General features: G+C 39.3%; 1 protein-coding gene and 1 non-coding gene across 5 annotated transcripts in view; one reads left to right on the top strand and one right to left on the bottom strand.

Moving 5' to 3' along the window:
* Positions 1 to 21,219, bottom strand: part of TTC33 (tetratricopeptide repeat domain 33) — a 37,147-nt gene extending 15,928 nt beyond the window's left edge. Inside the window, exons 1-3 of one of the 4 annotated variants that reach the window (XM_054252277.2) lie at positions 21,131 to 21,219; positions 13,311 to 13,407; positions 10,471 to 10,689 (exon numbers count right to left, since the gene is read on the bottom strand). In XM_054252277.2, coding sequence (XP_054108252.1) covers positions 10,471 to 10,688 — 218 coding nt within the window. In that variant the 5' untranslated portion in view covers position 10,689; positions 13,311 to 13,407; positions 21,131 to 21,219. Of the gene's footprint in view, positions 1 to 10,470; positions 10,690 to 13,310; positions 13,408 to 20,913 lie in introns of all 4 variants that reach the window. The other 3 variants (XM_008992131.5, XM_078365543.1, XM_002745027.6) reach the window with 3 other exon arrangements.
* On the top strand, positions 13,469 to 13,575 carry LOC118151833 (U6 spliceosomal RNA). Its single transcript, XR_004740238.1, has one exon. It is a non-coding gene; the product is annotated as a U6 spliceosomal RNA (small nuclear RNA).
* Positions 21,220 to 21,562: the final 343 nt, after the last annotated feature.

The following is a 21,562-nucleotide window of genomic DNA, read 5'->3' as shown; positions in this document are numbered from 1 at the left end:
GTTTTGTGGAAATGAAATAAAACCAGAGAGGAAGGGAAGTGACAGGTCAGAGAGGTGGACTGAAGCTATGATCACAGAGAATACAATAAGCCATAGTTATGTGTATGGATTTAATTGTATCTGTGATAGAGAATCCATAGAACTTGTATACAACAGTGAGACATGAATTATTGACTTACATTTTTAAAAGATCAATTAGGCCCTGAGGAGAAGAATAGACTGTAAGGGTATAAAAATATATACAGGGAGGCTAGATATAAAACAACCAAAGTAATTTAGGTATGAGATAACCATAGAAAAGGATAGCAGCAGTGAAAATAGAAAAGGGAAAAAAGACTTACAATACACTAAAAAGGGAAAATTAGCTCAATTTGGACTTGGTATAATGAGTGAAAAAAAAAAAAAAGAAATCTGGGATAATTTGGGTTACCTGGAAAACAGAGCCTGAGGCCAAAGCTTACTGGCTAAATCTTTGTTGAGTGGGTAGGATCCCAGGGAATCAAGAATGAGGGAAAAACAGAAGTAAGGCAGAAAGAAAGAAGAATAAATACAAGGCCTGTGTTAAGCTGGCAACAGCTCCAGAAGTAAACACAGATGATTGTTGATCTGGACAGCAAAAGGAAAGGAACAAGCAAAGATTAAAAAGGAGTGGACATAGAGACAAGGAAAAGCATGATAGCATGGCGGTGCAGAAGATGAGAGAGCAGTGTATTTAGGAAGAGCATGGTCACCTATGGTGAATGATGAGAAGCACATAAATGAGAATAGAGAAGTAATGACTGGATTTGACAACATGGAGGTCATTGAAAACCTTTACAAAAGCAGTTTCAGTGGTTTCACGGCTACAGAAATCTGACTGGATGGTTCATCAAGAAATGGAGTTTGTAGTCCAGGGGCAGCAGAGAAATGGCACAGCTTTTGGGGAGAAGCTTTTTAAATGGATGTTATCAGGGTATGTTTGCATGTCAGTGAGAAGAAACTGAGAGAAAAGGAGAAACAGAAGATATAAAAATGAGAGGACAATTTTAGAACAACATTCCTGAGAAGGCACAAAGGGAAGGGGTCTAGAGTACAAGTGGAGTGGTAGGCCTTTTATAAGAGCAGGACACTTCATTACAATGGAACGATGACAGATAGTATGGGCACAAATACAGTAAGGTTGGAAGATGTGCTGGTGAGAAAATAAAGTCATTCTACACAGATTGGATCTATTTTTGTCCACACAACATGAGGCAAACCACTGTTATTTAATATACTGATGCAGGTAATCTGTAGAATGTGGATCACACAGCAAGATCACCCTCAAATTGACATTGGTAGCTATACTTTTCTAGACAATAAACAAAATGCATAGTAAATTCTAATTTATATCCCTGCTTCATACACATACACACTGATTCTAACAGAAAAATTAGGCCAGTTAGCTAGACAGTCAAATATCACCATCTAGTGGCTGAAACTTTAAAAGCCAACATTTCAAAGTTGAGACAAACACGGTGACTCTTAACAAGGTATAACCCTAATTCTAGAAAAAGACATTTGAATAAAACAACTTACAAAAAAAATTGCTACTACAGGAAATATACCAATAATATATAAAATCCTAAAATATTATATCTAAAGTACATTCACTTGGTGCTTGTGGGGTGCTAGGTGGCATGCTCTTTCACATGGATTTTGCTCTTTAATCTTCCAAAATTCTATGAGATATGTATCACCATTTAACCTATGAGGTAGAAATTGACAAAGAATGACTGCCCAAAGTTTATGTAGACAGAAATGATAAAGTTGGGATTTGAATGGAGGTAATCTAACTTCAAAATCTACACTCTTAACCACTATACTCACTAAACTGTCTCTATTAAGCACCAAAATTACTTGGGGGTTGGGTAGAAGAGTAAACCAGATTTCTGTTAAAAAGAATCATAAATACTTTAAGGTAAAACTTCTGAATTTGAAAACCACTCAAGGTTGAGCATGGTGGCTCACAACTGTAATCCACAACTGTAAAGCCACACTTTGGGAGGCTGAGGTGGGCCCTGAGCTCAGGAGTTCAAGACCAGCCTAGACATGGGAAAACCTCATCTCTACTAAAAATACAAAACATTAGCCAGGTGTGGTGGCGCACACCTGCAGTCCCAGCTACTCGGGAGGCTGAGGTACGAGAATCACTTGAACCTGAGAGGCAGAGATTGCAGTGAGCCAAGATCGTGCCACTGCACTCCAGCCGCCTGAGCAATGAAGTGAGACTCCATCTCAAAAAAAAAAAAAAGACTGCTGACTTCTGCTACTATCCTACAAGTGGTGCACAAGAGTTACTAAAGAAGGCTGAGAAGACTGACGGGGTGATAAAATAATCAAGACCCCAAAATACATAATATCCAGATTCGAAATTTTACTGAAATCTAAATTATCTTTTCTATCAATTACCTTGCAAAATAACAGCAAATTCAGAACACAAATATATCATGAACATAAAGATATATGAAACAAACATAGAATTATTTTACATTTGACAAGCACTCAACTTTGTTTTTTTAATCAGATTTACTGGTGTGTAATTTATTTACCAAAAAATATACCCACTTTAAGCATACTTTTTGATGAGTTTTAAGAAATGTATACACTCATGTAACTACAACTACAGCCATCACAATAAAAAACATTTTTGTCAATCTAAAAAGTTCTCTGTGCCCCTTTCTCAGGAAACCTACCCCAACTGATGACCCCAGATAACTATTGATTTTTTCTGTCACTATAGATTAATTTGTCTTTAGACAGTTATAAAATTGGAATCAGACAGTATGTACTCTTCCTGACTTCCTTCTCTTAGCATAAAGTTTTTGAGATGTCAATCATTTCTTTTTATTGTTCAATAGAATACTATTGTATTTATTCATTCATTCACCAGCTGATGGGCATTACATTGTCCCAGTTCATAGACAGGATGAATAAAGCTGCTAGAAACATTGTTGGAACAGTCTTTGTGTGGATATATGTTTCATTTCTTCTGAGTTAGTATCTAGGAATAAAACTGTGAGATTGTACAGGAAAGTGTATATTTAACTTTATGTGAAACAGGCCAGGCACAGTGGCTCACACCTTTAATCCCAGCACTTTGGGAAGACAAGGCAGGCAGATCACTAGAGGTCAGAAGTTCGAGACAAGGCTGGCCTACGTGATGAAACCCCGTCTCTACTAAAAATACAAAAATTAGCTGAGTGTGGTGGTACGTGCCTGTAATTCCAACTACTCAGGGGGCTGAGGCAAGAGAATTGTTTGTACCTAGAAGATGAAGGTTGCAGTGAACAGAGATCATGCCTCTGCAGCCCAGCCTGGGCATCTCAAAAATAAAAAATAATGAAATGAAATGAAACAACTATTTGAAACAGCCAGTTTGCCAGGGAGGTAAAGCTATTTTATATTTTCATGAACAATGTAAAAAGTGTCACTTGCTCCACATCTTTGCCAACACTTGATATTGTCAATCTTTTCAAAATGTTAGCATTCTAGTAGCTATGTAATAACATCTCATTGTGGTTTTAATTTGAAATTTCTTGATGACTAATTATGTTGAGCAGCTTTTTGTATGCTTCTTGGCAATTCGTATATCTTCTTTTGTAAAGCATCCACTCCAACTTTTTACCCATTCTTTACATGAATAGTTTGTTTTCTTCCTACTGAGTTAAAAGAGTTTTTCTATATTCTGGAAACAAGTCCTATGTCAGATACATGCCCTGGAAATATTTTCTCCCAGTCCGTGGCCTGACTTCTCATGTTCTCAGTTACACCTTTTAAAAACCAGAAGTTTCCATTTGTATCACATGAATGACCACATTCATGTGAGTCATTTCTATATCACATATTATTTTCATTGATCCACGTATGTCTATCTTTACACTAGTGCTACAAAGGTATAACATTCAAAAATGCAGTAAGGGGTGAAATTAAGTAATGTAAGTTTCCTAAGTATGTTTTATTTCATAAAATTATTTTGGCTAGGCCGGGCGCGGTGGCTCAAGCCTGTAATCCCAGCACTTTGGGAGGCCGAGGCGGGTGGATCACGAGGTCAAGAGATCAAGACCATCCTGGTCAACATGGTGAGATCCCATCTCTACTAAAAATACAAAAAATTAGCTGGGCATGGGGGTGCGTGCCTATAATCCCAGCTACTCGGGAGGCTGAGGCAGGAGAATTTCCTGAACCCAGGAGGCAGAGGTTGTGGTGAGCCGAGATCGTACCATTGCACTCCAGCCTGGGTAACAAGAGCAAAACTTTGTCTCAAAAAAAAAAAAAAATTATTTTGGCTAGTCCAGAGTCTTTGCTTTTCCATATAAATTTTAGAATAAGTTTGTTAATTATCTCAAAAGAAAGCTTGCTGGGATTTTGATTGGAATTGCATTGAGTTTACAGATCAATTTTGGGAGAACTGATATATCAAGAGTCTTCCAAAATATGAGCATTGATTCAGACTAATACAGTTCCATGGTTCGGTGGTTTGGATCTGTATCCCCACCCAAATCTCATATCAAATTGTAATCCCCAGTGTTAAAGGAGGGGCCTGATGGGAGGTGATTGAATCACAGGGGCAGATTTCCCTCTTGGTACGGTTCTCATGACTGAGTTTTTGCAAGATCTGGTTGCTTAAAAGTAGCACTCCCACCACCCTTTCTCTCTCTTCCTCCTGCTCCATCCATGTGAAGCCTGGCTCCCCACTTTGCCTTCTCCCATGATTATAGCTTTCCTGAGATCTCTCCAGAAGCTGAGCAGATGCCAGCATTATGCTTCCTATACAGCCCACAGAACCGTGAGCCAATTAAACCTGTTTTGTTTATAAATTACCCTGTCTCAAGTATTTGTTTATAGCAGTACAAGACAAACTAATACAAACACAGTGTATATTTACTGATTTATTTCTTTTAAAATATCAGCAATATTTTGTAGTTTTCAACATACAGTTCTTTATTTTGTTTTGTTTTTTTGAGGTAGAGTCTCACTCTGTCACCCAGGCTGGAGTGCAGTGGAGCAATCTCAGATCACTGCAAGCTCCACCTCCTGGGTTCAAGCGATTCTCCTGAGTCGGCCTCCTGAATAGCTGGGATTACAGGTGCACACCACCATGCCTGGCTAGTTTTTGTATTTTTAGTAAGACGGGGTTTCACCATGTTGGTCAGGCTGATCTCAGTCTCCTGACCTCATGATCTGCCTGCCTTGGCCTCCCAAAGTGCTGGGATTACAGGAATGAGCCACCACGCCTAGCCTAACATATAGTTCTTATACATGTTTTGCTGAATTTTTTTCCAAATAATTTTAGAGTTGGTAATAATACTACAAATGGTGCTTTTCTGAAAAAAGAATTCAGTTTCCAATTGTTTTATTTTACCTCCATGATTGGCTTACAAGCCTTTTATTATTTTTTAATGGTTCCCCTAGGGTCTAGGTTGGAATAACAATCCATTTGTATACAACATAACGGCCTAATGGCAATATAATTCCATTTATCCCTTCATGCTTTCCATTACAATTGTTATATATTTTACTGTTATATAACTGCAAAATGTTGATGTTATTTAAAGTCAATTATCTTTTTTTTTTTTATGATAGATGTCTTCCTTGCAGGGAGGTTGCACTGCCCTTTCTCATAAACATGTAACACACAGGGTAGGGTGTCTGTGAGCACCTGAAACAGACAGAGAGAGAAATAGAAAGAGAGGGAACATTTTCAAAGAGAGACAGAAAGAGAAAAAATATATAGAGAGAAAATGTTTATAAGCAAGAAGAATGTGAGAAGTGTGAAAAAGCTAGGGAAAGTGTAAAACTGTTATCATCAAAACAACTTCTTTATATCTTTCTTTTTTTTTTTAAAGAAAGAAAGAGAAAGGGGGAGAGAGAACAGGAGTCTTGCCCTATTGCCCAGGCTGGAATGCAATCTAAAAATAGGTATTAAAAACCTCTTTTATGCCGATAATTGTGCTTAACAGCAGAGACAGGAAGGAAAAAGGAAAGAAAAGAACAAACAGCCAACCAATATTTCACTTAAGTGTGTAAAATCCTATGCAAATGCTGAATAGTGATTTACTTCCACTTACGTGGTCACTTTCAAAATAGGTGTAATGTGATACTGAGAAAAATGTATGTTCTGTGGACCTGGGGTGGAGAATTCTATAATTATTCACTGAGTTTACTTGTTCCAGGTCTGAGTTCAAATCATAGATGTCCCTGTTAATTTTCTATCTCGTTGATCTGTCAAATATTAATAATGTGGTGTCAGAGTCTCACACTATTATTGTGCAGGAGTCCAAGTCTCTTTATAAGTCATTAAGAACTTGTCTTATGTATCTAGGTGTTCCTATATTGGGTGCATATATATTTATGATCATTGACTCCTGTTGCATTGATCCTTTTACCATTATATAATGTCCTTCTTTGTTTCTTTTAGTCTTTGCTATTATTAAAGTCTATTTTGTCAGAGACGAAAGTTACAACTCCTGTTTTATTTTTTTCTCTCCATTTGATTGGTAAGTCTTCCACCAACCCTTTGTTTTGAGTCTGTGTGTCCGTGCTCATGAGATGAATCTGGATACAGCGTACTGATGGGTTTTGACTTTTTATTCAATTTGCCTGTCTGTGTCTTTGATTGGGGCATTTAATCCATTTAAATTTAGGATTCATATTGATATTTGTGAGTTTAATATTGTTGTTTAATGCTATCTGGCTATTTTGTCCATTAGTTGATACAAATTCTTCATTATGAAGACACTCTTTAACTTTTGGTAAGTTTTTGGGATGACTGATACTGGTTGTTCCTTTCTGTGTATAGTGCCTCTTTCAGAAGCTCTTGTAAAGCAGGCCTGGTGGTGATTAAATCTCTGAGCGCTTGCTTGTTCACAAAAAATTTTATTTTTCCTTCATTTATGAAGCTTAGTTTGGCTGGATATGAGATTCTGGGTTGAAAATTCTTTTCTTTGAGGATATTGAATATTGACCCCCACTCTCTTCTAGTTTGTAGGGTTTCTGCTGAGAGATCTGCTATGAGTCTGATAGGCTTCCCTTTATGGGTAATCTGACCTTTCTCTCTAGCTGCCCTTAGAATTTTCTCCTTCGTTTCAACCCTGGTGAATCGAACGATTATGTGTCTTGGGGTTGCTCTACTTGAGGAATATCTTTGTGGTGTTCTCTGTATTACCTGTAGTTGAGTATTGTCCTGCCTTACTAGGTTACGAAAATTTTCCTGAATAATAACCTGAAGAATATTTTCCAGCTTGGATTCATTCTCTTCATGACATTCAGATACACCTATCAAACATAAATTAGGTCTTTTTACATAGTCCCATATTTCTGGAAGACTTTGCTCATTCCTTTTTACTCTTTCTTCTCTAATCATGTCTTCTCCTTTCATTTCATTAAGTTGGTCTTCGACCTCTGATATCCTTTCTTCTGCTTGATCAGTTTGACTGTTAAAACCTGTGCATACTTTGCAGAGTTCTCGTATTGTACTCTTCAGTTCCATTAATTCACTTATATTCCTCTCTAAATTGTCTATTCTCGTTAGGATTTCGTCAAACCTTTTTTCAAGGTTCTTAGTTTCTTTACATTTGGCTAGAACATGTTCTTTTAACTCACAGAAGTTTCTAATTATCCACCTTCTGAAGCCTAATTCTGTTAATGAAAGCACTCATTCTCCATCAGGCCTTGTTACCTTGTTGATGAGGAACTGTGATCCTCTGTAGAGGGAGAGGCATTCTGATTTTGGGTATTCTCAGCCTTTTTACACTAGTTTCTTCCCATCATTGTAAATTTATCCACCTGTCGTCTTTGTAATTACCGACTTTCAAATTAGGTCTCTGAGTGGACATCCAACTTATTGATTCCCAGCGCCGGAATCTGAGCAACCCTCTGTGCCAGCTAAAACAGCAGCATTAAGATTGATGGTGCTTTTCCGCCCAGGAATCTCCAGTCTGGCTTCCTTCTTGAGTCCCTTTTTCAATCAGCTGAATAGGCGACTCTGCCGTCCCGGAGCTCCAAACGTCGGTCAGAAGGGGAACCAGTCCCGTTTACTCTGCACCAAGAGCTGCTGCGCTGAGATGCAGGCAAAACCGCTGCGCCAGCCACAAGAGTCGCACTGGCGACCCGTGGGGCTCCTCCACTGAGAATCTTCTGGTCCGTGAGCAACAAAAATTCGTCCGAAAGTGTGGCATTCTCTCGTTCTCTGCACTTTCACTGGGAGCTACAATTCTGAGCTGCTAGAAATAGGTCATCTTGGATCTCTCTCTTTCAATTATCTTTTTAAATAATTAAAAAAAATTTTTTTATCAGTCTTCAGACTTACCCACATGTTACGTTTACTACTTCTAGAACACTTTCATTATTTACTTAGATACAAATTTCTATCTGATATGATTTTCCTTCCACCTAGAGAATTTCTTTTAATATTTCTTGAAGTGCAGGCCTACTAGTAATGGGTTATCTTAGCTTTTGTTTGTCTGACAAAGTCATTTTGCCTTCATTTCTGAAAGATATTTTTGTGCTACAAAGAATTCTATGTTAGCAATTTTACTTCCCTTCAAAACTTTAATGATGTCATTCCATTATCTTGCACAGACCTCCAGCTGACCTCAGCCACTACACTCTTGAAATCCATGGCCACATTTTCAGCAAGAATAAATATCTCATGGCTTTTCTCCACATTAACTGAAAGTAGCAGAAATAAGAATAGCTCATTCCTGAGGGGCATGGGACTCTGATGAGGGACAACTCTGACTTGAAGACCTTCCAAGGTATTATACAAATTTCTTTAAATTACATGACAGCCTAAGACATTTCCATCCAACCTCCCATCCCTCTCCTCTCCACTGGGAGTTAGACAAGCAGCATAGCTCTCCCACACTCAGTTCCCACCCCATGTTCTCTCATACAGTGATTCTCCTAATGAAATCTTTGCATGTTTAATCCAGCCTTGGCATATGTTTCTAGAAAGACCCAGACTAGTATAACTGTTCAGTTTTTTATTTCAGATAAAAAACTCACCTTGGCCTCAAACCCCTGGGCTCAAGCAATCCTCCTGCCTTGGCCTCTCAAAGCACTGGGATTACAGACAGAAGCTACCACACCCATCCAGAGTTTTGTAAAACTGAAACTGAAATCATACTAGATATACTATCTTTCTATCTATTTATCTAATAGGGTCTTGCTCTGTTGCCCAGGTGGAGTACAGTGGCCCAACCTTAGCTCACTGCATCCTCAAACTCCTAGGCTCAAGCAATCCTCCCACCTTGGCCTCCCAAAGTGCTGGGATTACTAGTATGAGCTACTGTACCCAGCCACTTGTACTGTTCTTTAATAGATTTGAAATTTTTTCTAAATTAAAAAAAGGCCTTTTCCACCAAAGATTACAAAGATACCATTCTATATTTTCTTCTATTAACTACATAGTTTTACCTTTCACAAATTTTTAATCCCTCTAGGGTCCATCTTTGCACATGGTATTAGATACAGATCCAGTTTTGTTTTCCTCTATGTAGTAATTCAGTTTTCTCAACAGAATCTACTAAAAAATTTCTCTTTTGGCCAGGCATGGTGGCTCTCGCCTGTAATCCCAGCACTTTGGGAGGCCGAGTCAGGTGGATCACGAGGTCAAGATATTGAGACCATCCTGGTCAACATGGTGAAACCCCGTCTCTATTAAAAGTACAAAAAATTAGCTGGGCATGGTGGCACGTGCCTGTAATCCCAGCTACTCAGGAGGCTGAGGCAGGAGAATTGCCTGAACCTGGAGGCGGAGGTTGCGGTGAGCTGTGATTGTGCCACTGCACTCCAGCCTGGGTAACAAGAGCGAAACTCCATCTCAAAAAGAAAAAAAAAAAAAAATTTGTCTTTTCCCCACTGACTACTGAAAAATGATTTTTGGCCGCTCTTAAAAATCTAAGCAGAAAATGTAGAAAAGGAATTAAAAAGTAAGAAAAAGAGAAAAGGAAAAAAAGAGAAAAGAAACAGGTGCATATAGGACCAGAAAAACAACTTAGGTAAGGAAGGGCAAAAATAAATGAAGCTATTATCAAATTCCTATAAACCAAGTCATATTTACTGAAGCAAGTAAATGGCAAAGAAGAACTAAATATCTATTTTTTTATGTATGTGCCCTCAAAGCTATTCAGGAAGTACCTAATTTACCTGGTACATAATGTCATATGCAGAAAGTGGTAAGACCACCTTTTACTGACCAATCACTTTAGGCACAACAAAAATGGCAAAGCAGACATAATTAGCATCCTGAAAACTGTTTTACAAACTTTCATTGCATCCTGAAAACGATTTTACCGACTTTCATTTTCTCAGGTGACTTTGATTGATTTAGCACCTTGAATATATTTTAATAACATGAATTTATCAAATTTGGAATCTTCATTCCATTAATGACAGTGAGCTGGAAAATGCAAACTGTTCTCCATTTAAAAATCTCTAAATACATACCTTTTATTTTCAGCCAAACTGGCTCCTTCATCCTTCAGCTGTTTACTTTTCTCAGCACAACCTTCAAGAATTTCTTTCCTACGTTTAATGGCATGAAGCCAGTTTCCTTCATCGTTGTTGACTACATCCTTCTCATCAGCAGCTTCAGCTTCAAACTGCTGGGAAGTGACCTTTGAGACCTTCTCGCCAATTTTCCTCTTCCACCCAAAGGAAGCCATTCTGGAAAATTACAAAGAAACATCTTTAAAATTCAAATTCATTCTCTTACAGAAGTACTACAATCAATAGGTAAAGAAGAAATAATTGGATTAGACTATCACCATTTTTCTAATTAGTGGCTCTAGGCAATAATCATCAATGTCCACTAACATCACTAAGAAAGAGAAATGAACATCACACATCTCCCGATGGAAGTGGCATGCCACCCATTAAGTACTCCTACAAAACTTTACTCTGAATCAGATCAGGCCTCTACCATTTTATAAGAAATATGGGATAAAGTGAAGCATGCTCAGTAACACATCAGAGATGCACATGGCAAAAAACAAAAACTAAAGAAAAATAAAGCTGGTTTCTTCAAGAAATAAACTGCCAGGAGAAAAAAGAAGAGAAAGAGAGATAACCCCTAGATTAAGAGACACTAATACTAACCAGCCAGGTGCAGTGGCTCACGCCTGTATTCCCAGCACTTTGGGAGGCCAAGGTGGGCAGATCACGAGGTCAAGAGACCAAGGACCATCCTAGCCAACAGGGTGAAACCCCATCTCTACTAAAAATACAAAAAAATTAGCCAGGTGTGACAGTGCAGTCCCAGCTACTTGGAAGGCTGAGGCAGCATTGCTTGAAACCAGAAAACGGAAGTTGCAGTGAGCTGGGATAGCACCACTGCACTCCAGCCTGGCAATAGAGCGAGATTGCCTCAAAAAAGAAAAAGAGAGAGACATACCAACATAATGTGTGAAACTTATTTCACTCCTGATTCAAAAAAGGCAATGAGAAGAAAATCTGAGATTTTTGTTGTGGTTGCTTTTTGTTTTTTGAGACAAAGTTTCATTCTTGTTGCCCAAGCTAGAGTGCAATGGCACGATCTCAGCTCACTGCAACCTCCGCCTCCCGGTTTCAAGTGATTTTCCTGCCTCAGCCTCCCAAGTAGCTGGGATTACAGGCGCACACCACCACACCTGGCTAATTTTTTGTATTTTTAGTGGAAACAGGGTTTCACCATGTTAGCCAGGCTGATCTTTAACTTCTGACCTCAGATGATTGGCCCGCTTTGGCCTCCCAAATCACTGGGATTACAGGATTGAGCCACCGCATCTGGCCAGAAGGAAACATTTATGAAATAAGAGGAATGAGAACACTGATTTTATATTTGATGATATTAAAAAATATCATTTTAAAAATTTTTTTATTTTTGAGATAGAGTTTCAAAAGCAAATAAAAGAAAAAAAAAAGAGAGAGAGTTTCACTCTTATTTCTCTGGCTGGAGTACAATGGTACAACCTCGGCTCACTGCAACCTCTACCTCCTGGGTTCAAGCAATTCTTTCAAGTAGCTGGGATTACAGACACACACCACCATGCCTGGCTAATTTTTTATATTTTTAGTAGAAAAGGAGTTTCACTTTGTTAGCCAGGCTGATCTCAAACTCCTGACCTCAGGTGATATGCCGACCTCAGCCTCCCAAAGTGCTGGGATTACAGGCATGAGCCACTGCTCCCAGCCAATTACTGCTATTATTTCTTTGGTGTGATAATGATATTGTAATTATGTTTATAAAAAGAACCCTTAGCTTTTAGGAATACAAACTGAAATATTTCATATGAAATTATACGACATCTAGGAATTGTTTCAAAGTAGTCAGTAGTTGGGAGTGCAGTGGAAGGGAAAATATAGGTGAAGTTAGATTGCTTTTAATTGATAACTAATGAAGTTGAGTGATGAGTATATAGTGTTCATCATACTTTTCTCTTTCCTTTCATATGTGTTAAAATTTTCCATAATAAAAAGGTTTTAAAAGATTCAAACTTGGTAAATGACTTAACTCACAAAATTGTTGGGTAAATTTAAAAATAATAGATGTTGAACTGCTCTGTAAATCTGCAATGATATACAAACGTAAGAAATAAAGAGGATAATTGATTTTAAAAAAGTTAAAGGAAATCCTGAAATAATTCAACAAATATTTATTTAGAGAAGAGATTAACTGAGGGATCCAAAAATTTACTAGTTGTATAGACGGTCTTCAAGATATTGAGAAAGACCAGGATTTGTATGTAAATTGTATAAAAAGGAGATTTTGATCAAATGATCAACTAGAGAAACAGAAAAAAGCAATAAGCCAAAGAAAAGAAATGAAATGAACCAGAGGACTTTATGAAATTACCAAGGAATGGGCACTGTGGGAGTATGGGAGGAAGAGAAATGAAATCGTGAATAAGTTCGAGCAGGTATCAAAGTCTTCGTTACTGATGCACATGGTTGAAGTGATATGTAAGTATGGGCCTACCTCAGAGTTGTTGCATGGTCAGTTCCAGACCAATGCAATAAAGCAAATAATGACAAAAAGTGGGTCACACGATGTTTTGGTTTCCCTATGCATATAAAATTTATGTTTATATTATACTATAGTCTATTAAGTGTTGTAGAATCATCTCTTTAAAAATGTACATGCCTTGCCAGGTGCAGTGGCACATGCCTGTAGTCCCAGCACTTTGGGAGGCCGAGGTGGGCAGATCACAAGGTCAGGAGTTCGAAACTAGCCTGACCAACATGGTGAAACTCATTTTAATATTACTCTACTAAAAATACACAATTTAGTTGGACGTGGTGGTGCGTACCTGTAATCCCACTACTCAGGAGGCTGAAGCAGAAGAATCACTTGAACCAGGGGGGCAGAAGTTGCAGTGGGCCAAGATCAAGCTACTGCACTCCAGTCTCAAAAAAAAAAAAACAAAAAAAAAATTTACATGCCTAAATTTAAAAATATTTTATTGCTGTGCTCACTTCAGCAGCGCACATACTAAAATTGGAACAATACAGAGAAGATTAGCATGGCCCCTGAACAAGAATGACACACAAATTCGTGAACCATTCCATTAGAAAAATATGTATATATTTTATTGCTAAGAAATGCCAATGATCATCTCAACCTTCAGTAAGTCCTAATTGTTTTACTAATGAAGAGTTTTTCCTCAATGTTGATGGCAGCTGACTGATCAGGGTTGTTGGTTACTGAAGGGTAGGGTGGCTGTGACAATTTTTTCTTTCATTTTTTTTTTTTGAAAGGAGAGAAGGAAAGAAAAAAAAGGAGTGAAGGAGAGGAAGAAAGAGGAAGAAAAGGAGGGAGAGAGAATGGGAACGTTGCTTTATTCTAAAAATGGGTATTAATAATGGCTGATCAATATTTCAATTAAACCTATGAGTAGGTGTGATGTGGTATTGAAAAGAATGTATATTTTGTGTATTTAAAGTGGAGAGCTCTATAAATATTTATTAGTTCCAGATCTGAGTTCAAGTCCTGGATATCCTTATTAATTTTCTGTCTCGTTGAGTCTAAATCTCTTTATAGGTCTTATGTATCTGGGTGTTAGGATTGTTAGCTCTTATTGTTGCATTGATCCTTTTACCATTATATCTTTGTTGCTTTAAAATCTATTTTATCAGATGCGAGAATTGCAACTCCTGTTTTTATTTATTTATTTATTTATTTTCGCTCTCCATTTAGTTGGTTAATCTTTCTCCATCCCTTTGTTTTGAGTCTTTGTGTATCCTTGAATGTGAAATGGGTCTAGATGTAGCATACTGTTGGGTTCTGGCTGTATCTTTTGATTGGGGGATTTAGTCAATTTAAATTTAGGATTATTGCCATTTGATGTTAACTGGCTGTTGTATCCATTCATTGATGTAAATTCTTTATGTTGATGCTCTTTACTTTTTGGTATATTTTTAGAAAGGCTAATACTGGTTGTTCCTTTCTGTGTGTAATGCTTCTTTCAGAAGCTCTTGTAAAGCAGGCCTGGTGGTAATAAAATCTCTAAGAGCTTGCGTGTTCATAAAAGATTTTATTTTTCCTTCAGTTGTGAAGCTTAGTTTGGCTGGATATGAAATTTTGGGCTGAAAGTTCTTTTCTTTAAGGATGTTGGATATTGGCCCCCACTCTATTCTGCCTTGTAGGGTTTCTGCTAAGAGATCTGCTGTAAGTCTGACAGGCTTCCCTTTGTGGGTAACCTGACCTTTCTCTCTGGCTGCCCTTAGTATTTTCTCCTTCGTTTCAACCCTGGTGAATCTAACGATTATATGCCTTGGGGTTGCTCTTCTTGAGGAATATCTTTGTGGTGTTCTCTGTATTACCTGGGGTTGAATATTGTCCTGCTTTGCTAGGCTGGGAAAGTTTTCCTGAATAATATCCTGAAGAGTATTTTCCAGCTTGGATTCATTCTCTCCGTGGCATTCAGGTACACCTATCAAATGTAAATTAGGTCTTTTCACATAGTCCCATATTTCTGGGAGACTTTGCTCATTCCTTTTTATCCTTTTTTCTCTATTCTTGTCTTCTCATTTTATTTCATTAAGTTGATCTTTGACCTCTGATATCCTTTCTTCTGCTTGATCAATTCGAGTATTAAAACTTGTGCATACTTCTCGGAGTTCCTGTATTGTATTCTTCGGTTCCATTAATTCACTTGTGTTCCTCTCTAAATTGTCTACTCTCATTAGGATTTCCTCAAACCATTTTTCAAAGTTCTTAGTTTCTTTACATTGGGCTACAACATGTTCTTTTAACTCACAGAAGTTTCTTATTATCCACTTTCTGAAGCCTGATTCTGTTAATGGAATGCACTCGTTCTCCATCAAGCCTTGTTCCCTTGTTGATAAGGAACTGTAATCCTCTGTAGAGGGAGAGGCATTCTGATTTTGAGTATTCTCAGGCTTTTTACACTGGTTTCTTCCCATTGTTGTAAGTTTATCCACCTGTCATCTTTGTAATTACCAACTTTCAAATTAGGTCTCTGAGTGGACGTCCAACTTGTTAATTCACAGGGCCGAAATCTGAGCAACCCACTGCGCTGGCCAAAACAGCGGTGTTAAGACTGATGGTTCTCTTCTGTCCGGGAATCTCCGGTCTGGCTTCCTTCTTGAGTCCGTAATAAGTGACTCTGCCTTCCTGGAGCTCCAAACATCGGTCAGAAGGGGAACCAGTCCCATTTACTCTGCACCAAGAGCTGCCGTGCTGAGGCGCTGGCAAAACCGCTACGCCAGCCACAAGAGTCGTGCTGGCGACCCGTGGGGCTCCTCCACTGGGAATCTTCTGGTCCGTGAGCAACAAAAATTTGTCTGAAAGTGTAGCGTCCTCTCGTTCTCTGTGCTTTCACTGGGAGCTACAATCCCGAGATGTTAGCGATCAGCCATCTTGGATCGTTCTCAACAATTTCCTAAAACAAGACAACAATGTCCAGGCCTGTTGGCTCACAGCTGTAATCCTAGCACTTTGGGAGGCCAAGGCAGGTGGAGAGCTTGAACCCAGGTGTTCGAGACCAGCAAAAACTCATCTCTACAAAAAATTTTTTTAAAAAAACTAGCCAGGCATGATGGTACACATCTGTATGTAATCCCACCTACTCAGGAGACTGAGGCAGGAAGATCACCTGAGCCCAGGAGGTTGAAGCTGCAGTGAGCCATGATCATGCAATGGACTCCACCCTGGCACCCTGGGAGACAGGGTAAGACTGTCTCAAAAAAATAAAAAGACAACAATAAAGCAATGAAGTTTCCTGCATCAACTGACTCTTCCTTTTACAAAAAAACATTTCCTGTAGATGCAATCCTATTTGGTAGCATTTTACCCCCAGTAGAACTTCTTTCAAAATTGGAGTCGATACTGTCAAACCCTGCCACTGCTTTATCAACTAAGTTTATGTAATGTACTCTAAATCCTTTGCTGTCATTTCAAAAATGTTAACAGCGTCTTTACCAGGAGTAGACTGCATCTCAAGAAACTACTTTCTTTGCTCATCCCTAAGAATAAGTCTTCATTGTTTTAAATTTTATCATGAGATTGCAGGAACTCAGTCACATCTTCGGGCTCCACTTCTAATTTGAGCTCTCTTGCTATTTCCACCACATCTGCAGTTATTTCCTCCACTGAAGTCTTGAACCCCTCGAAGTTATCTATGAAGGTTGGAATCAGCTTCTTCCAAATTCCTGTTAATGTTGATATTTTGACTACCTCCCATGAATCACAAATATTCTTAACAGTTATCTAGAATTAGAATCCTTTCCAGAAAGTTTTTAATTGACTTTGCCCAAATGAATCAAAAGAATCACTATCTATGGCAGCCATAGCCTTACAAAATGTATTTCTTAAATAGTAAGACTTGAAAGTCAAAATTACTCCTTGAGCCATGGGCTGCGGAATAGACATTGTGTTAACAAGCATGAAACAACATAAATCTCCTTGTACATCTCCGTCAGAACTCTTTGATGCACTAATATTATGAAAGGAATATTTTCTTCATGAGCAGGTCTCAACAGTGGGCTTAAAATATTCAGTAAAACATGCTGTAAACAGGTCCGCCATCATCCAGGCTTTGCTGTTCCATTTATAGAACACAAACAAAGTACATTTAGCATAATTCTCAAAGGCAATGTAATTTTAAGAATGGTAAATAGGCACTGACTTCAATTTAAAGTTCCAGTTACATTAGCCCTCACAAAGGAGTCACCCTGTCTTCTGATGCTTTAAAGTCAGGCATTGACCTCTCTGCAGCTGTGAAAGTCCCAGATAGTATCTTATTCCAATAGAAAGCTATTTCATCTACACTGAAAATCTTGTTTAGTATAGCCAACTTCATCAATTATCTTAGCTAGATCTTTTCTGGATAACAACAGCATTTGTTGCTTTACTTTGCACTTTCATGTTATGAAAATGCCTTCTTAAACCTCATAAATGAACCTCTAATAGTTTCAGACTTTGCTTTGGCAGCTTTTTCACCTCTCTCAGCATTGACAGAACTGAAGAGTTAGAGCCTTGCTCTAAATTAGGCTCCTGCTTAAGGGAATATTGTGGCTGGTTTGCTCTATATAGACCACTCAAAGCTTCTCCATATCAGCAATAAAGCTGCTTTGCTTTCTTAACATTTATGTGTTTACTGAAGTAGCACTTTCAATTTCATTGAAGAACTTTTCCTTTTCATTCACCACTTGGCTAACTGGTGCAAGAGGCCTAGCTTTCAGCCTATATTGCCTTTCGACGTGTCTTCCTAAAATCATTTCTAGGCCAGACATGGTGTATCATGCCTGTAATCCCAGCACTTTGGGAGGCTGAGGCAGACAGATCGCAAGGTCAAGGGATTGAGACCATCCTGACCGACATGGTGAAACTCCATCTCTACTAAAACTACAAAAATTAGCTGGGCATGGTGGTGCACATCTGTAATCCTAGCTACTTAGGAGGCTGAGGCAGGAGAATCCCTTGAACCCAGGAGGTGGAGGTTGCAGTGAGCCGAGATCACGCCACTGCACTCCAGCCTGGAAACAGAGTGAGACTCCATCTAAAAAAAAACAAACAAAAAGAAATCATTTCTAGCTTTTGATTTAAAATGAGAGATGTGTAACTCTTCCTTTCACTTGAACACTTAGAGGGCACTGTGGCATTAACTGGCCTAATTTCAATATTGTCGTGTCTCAGGAAATGGGGAAACCCAAGGAGAACAAGAGCGACAGGATTAGCCAGTTGGTGGTACCGCACTCAAAATACAAATTTCTTATGTTCACCATCTCATATGGGCATGGTTCATGGCACCCCAAAATGATTATGATTGTTAACACCAAAAATCATCGATTACAGATCACCATAACAGACATAGTAATAATAAAAAAGTTTGAAATATTTCATTTTTTTCTTTTTCCCACTGTCCTTCTGAAATATTTCAAGAATTACCAAAGTGTAGCACAGAGACACTAAATACACACATGCTACTGTACAAATGGCACTGAAAGACTTACTTGACACAGGGTTACCGTGCACTTGCAATGTACAAAAACCCAGTATCTATGAAGCGCAATAAAGTGAAGCACAATAAAATTATTACTGTAATAACCAAAAGGAAGGTGAGAAAAAAAGTGAGGGTGGCTGTGAGGTCATTCACATGGCAGAATTTGGAGAGGTAAGAAAATTGTTAGTCACATGTCTGAGTTCTTAATGAATACGAGAAAGTACCAATAAATCACAGCAATCAAGAAATATATAGGCTGATATTAGGTGAACCACATGCTTTCCACAGGAACTGAGAGTTTTTTTGTAAACCTGGAGGAGTAATGGATTATACACTATGCCTGGGAATAAGGACAATGCAAACTCTCTCCCCAGGACAATCACAATAGAGGAGAACAAGTTTCCCATGTTTGGAGATGACTGTAAGTATCATAGGGGAAGATGGCTGAAAATGGAAGTGTGGATACTATGGAACAGAAGTTAGAAGGCACACAGTGAGGACAACCTGAGAGGATACAGATCATCAGGAAGGACTCACAAGATATCAGTATAAGACAAGATAAAAGTCTTGTATTTATAATTATCCCTAATAATAACAAGAATGATGACTATGTTTTCTGGCTTCAAGATTCCAAATTAAACTTTATTTCTTTATTCATAATCTGAGCACTGTGAGGATCCTACTAATATGAAAGGAAACCCAGTGTATTTACTGGAGGCAAATTATAATAAAAATCACTGATCAAGGGAAAAAAAGTAAAAAAAAAAAATCATTGATCAGATCTGTATAGTATATGAGGGGCTGTGATAGGGTGGGGAGGAAAGGAGAAACAGACCCACGCATTTTTAAAACTTAGTAAGTCATTCAGACTAGGATTACCCTCCCCATCTTTCAACCCTAACCACTGTTATAAATGCTGGGAACAAGTATAGGTTAAGGCCCAAGATGGTGGTTATCAACCATATGTGAAAAAAACCACACACACTGTTGCCTCAGGTGTTTGAGCCATTCTCTTCCACAGAACCCTTGAGATCTTCTAGAGATCAGAGGCTGCAGAGGACAGGACAGAATGAGGTTATGAGGGTGTGGGAGGGCTGATGGCACTAGAAATTCAACAAGTTTAACCTGAAAGAAGGGGACAAAATTACATTCCTCTTAGAAAAAAAGAGAAGAGTTAATATTGAGTGGAACATACAGGCAAGTTCAGGGATGGAGGGAAAGAAAAATGAGGAATTTCGTGTCCCAAGCTTCCCATTTCTCCAGGAAACAAAGGCTAGTCATCTGCTCAAAATAAAAGGAAAATAACAGATCTGAGTTCTTCAGAAAAATGGGAAAGATCTAAATTAGTCAATGTGGAGATAAGAAAAAGCAACAAGAAATAAACAGAAACACCAAACTGTAGTATCAAGGGCCCACTAGGGTGTAAAAGCATGACTCTGTTATCAAGGCCATTAGCAAAGTTTTATATTTTTTTCAAAAGTGTCTGGAAACCACAAGAGTACAGTCAATTTCAAGACACGGTGCTACAAGAGTAAACAAAGGATCCCATGGCATAGGAGAAGGGACACTTGAGGCTTCCTGGGGGACTAAAGCGTTGAAGAATAAAACCTAGCTAGGCTTAAAAAGGTGTGTGAATCCTAGAACATATACAAAACACTTTTTGCAAGGAAAAATTTAACACTCTGTTGATTCAGATATCTTAAGTCGTAAGAGTTTATTGTTCCTCTATGACTATCTCAACATGAAATTAAAACTTCTTATGAAGGAGGCTTTCCTGAGTCTAGTTAGAAGCAAGAAGTGTCAACATCCTAGATTTAACATTTTTTCACCAGAATAAGAAACCATGTAGGTAAACCACAATCACATCAGTTTTATGTTAAACTCATGAAACCAGACAAATTCAACCTTTTATACAGGATTCTATTTCATGAATGGCAGAACAATTCTAAACCACAACACTGTATTCTGAATTCCTGTACTGATAATCCCTATAGCAGGAGCTCAGTAACTGTTGATGGACTGACATTTTACCCAGCCGCCAGAGAGGGCTGGTCTTGACTGTGTCTGAGGGTGCAGCACCCAAAGGGAAAAACCGCTACATGAACAAGGTCAGAAGGAAATCACAACAGCATCCTTCTGGGTGAAAGGAAGTATTCGGAGGTGAGGAATCAAAGAAACGATCTACCCAAAAACGCCATCCCAAGAGAAAAACCAGCATTAGCGACTTTCCCTTCATTGGTCAACAATAATAAAAATGATCAGAAAGGCTGCCGCGGAAGTCACCTGCGCGTGCAAAGCCCGCTCGCGGCCGGAGTCACCTCTCCAGCGGGGGGCGGCCGGCTCCGTCCCGCCCCTCCCACCGCGCAGGGAAGGTCGCGGCCGCGCCGCCCCGCGAAGGTGCCACAGCGGGCCCAACCCCCAGGCTTGCTTGTCCCTGGAGACCAACCCTAGTGTCCAGGCTCTGCCGGATCCTGTCGGGTTTCAACTCCTATTTCCGAAGGTCCTTTCTCCCCTAACCGCGGCACCCACTCGCCTCGTTTTCCTCCACTTCCTCAGCTTCCACCGCCGACCGGGCAGCCCCAGTTACCTGATAATGCCTCCCAAGGCCCCGTGTTTACATTCCTACCCACTGGAAGCGGAAATTATCACGCCCAACTTCCTACCTGCCTGCTCTGGATGCCTGGTTTCCTAAAACGGATTTGGCCCACCGCGGGGAGTGCGAGGAGTCCGCGGAATCGGGCAAAGGAAAGACGACTCTTAGTCTTTCTCCTCCGCCAATCCCCTCTCCGGGATCACAAATCCCAGAAGTCACCACGGCCGCTCCCACCGCATGGCCTTCTGGGATTTGTAGTAGTACCTCTAGCAGCAGGCCTGAGTGATCGCAGCGCCGGAGCGCGGGAAAATGAGGCTGCTCCGGCTGAGGAGCGCACTGAGAGGGGCCGCCCCCGCGGTACTCTGCTGCGTCGCGTCCAGTCAGTGGGGAACAAGATGAGAGGAAAACGATTGGGGATTCAAAGCATTAGGATACGCTTCTGCCGCAAAGTGGTTTATAGCATAGCTGAAGAGGTTGGCCAGACGTAGCAAGGCCAAACTCA

This window comes from Callithrix jacchus, chromosome 2 (assembly GCF_049354715.1).
Source record: "Callithrix jacchus isolate 240 chromosome 2, calJac240_pri, whole genome shotgun sequence".
NCBI lineage: Eukaryota > Metazoa > Chordata > Mammalia > Primates > Cebidae > Callithrix > Callithrix jacchus.
The sequence above is the reverse complement of the archived record's forward strand: the minus strand, read 5'-3'. Positions and strand labels throughout refer to the sequence as shown.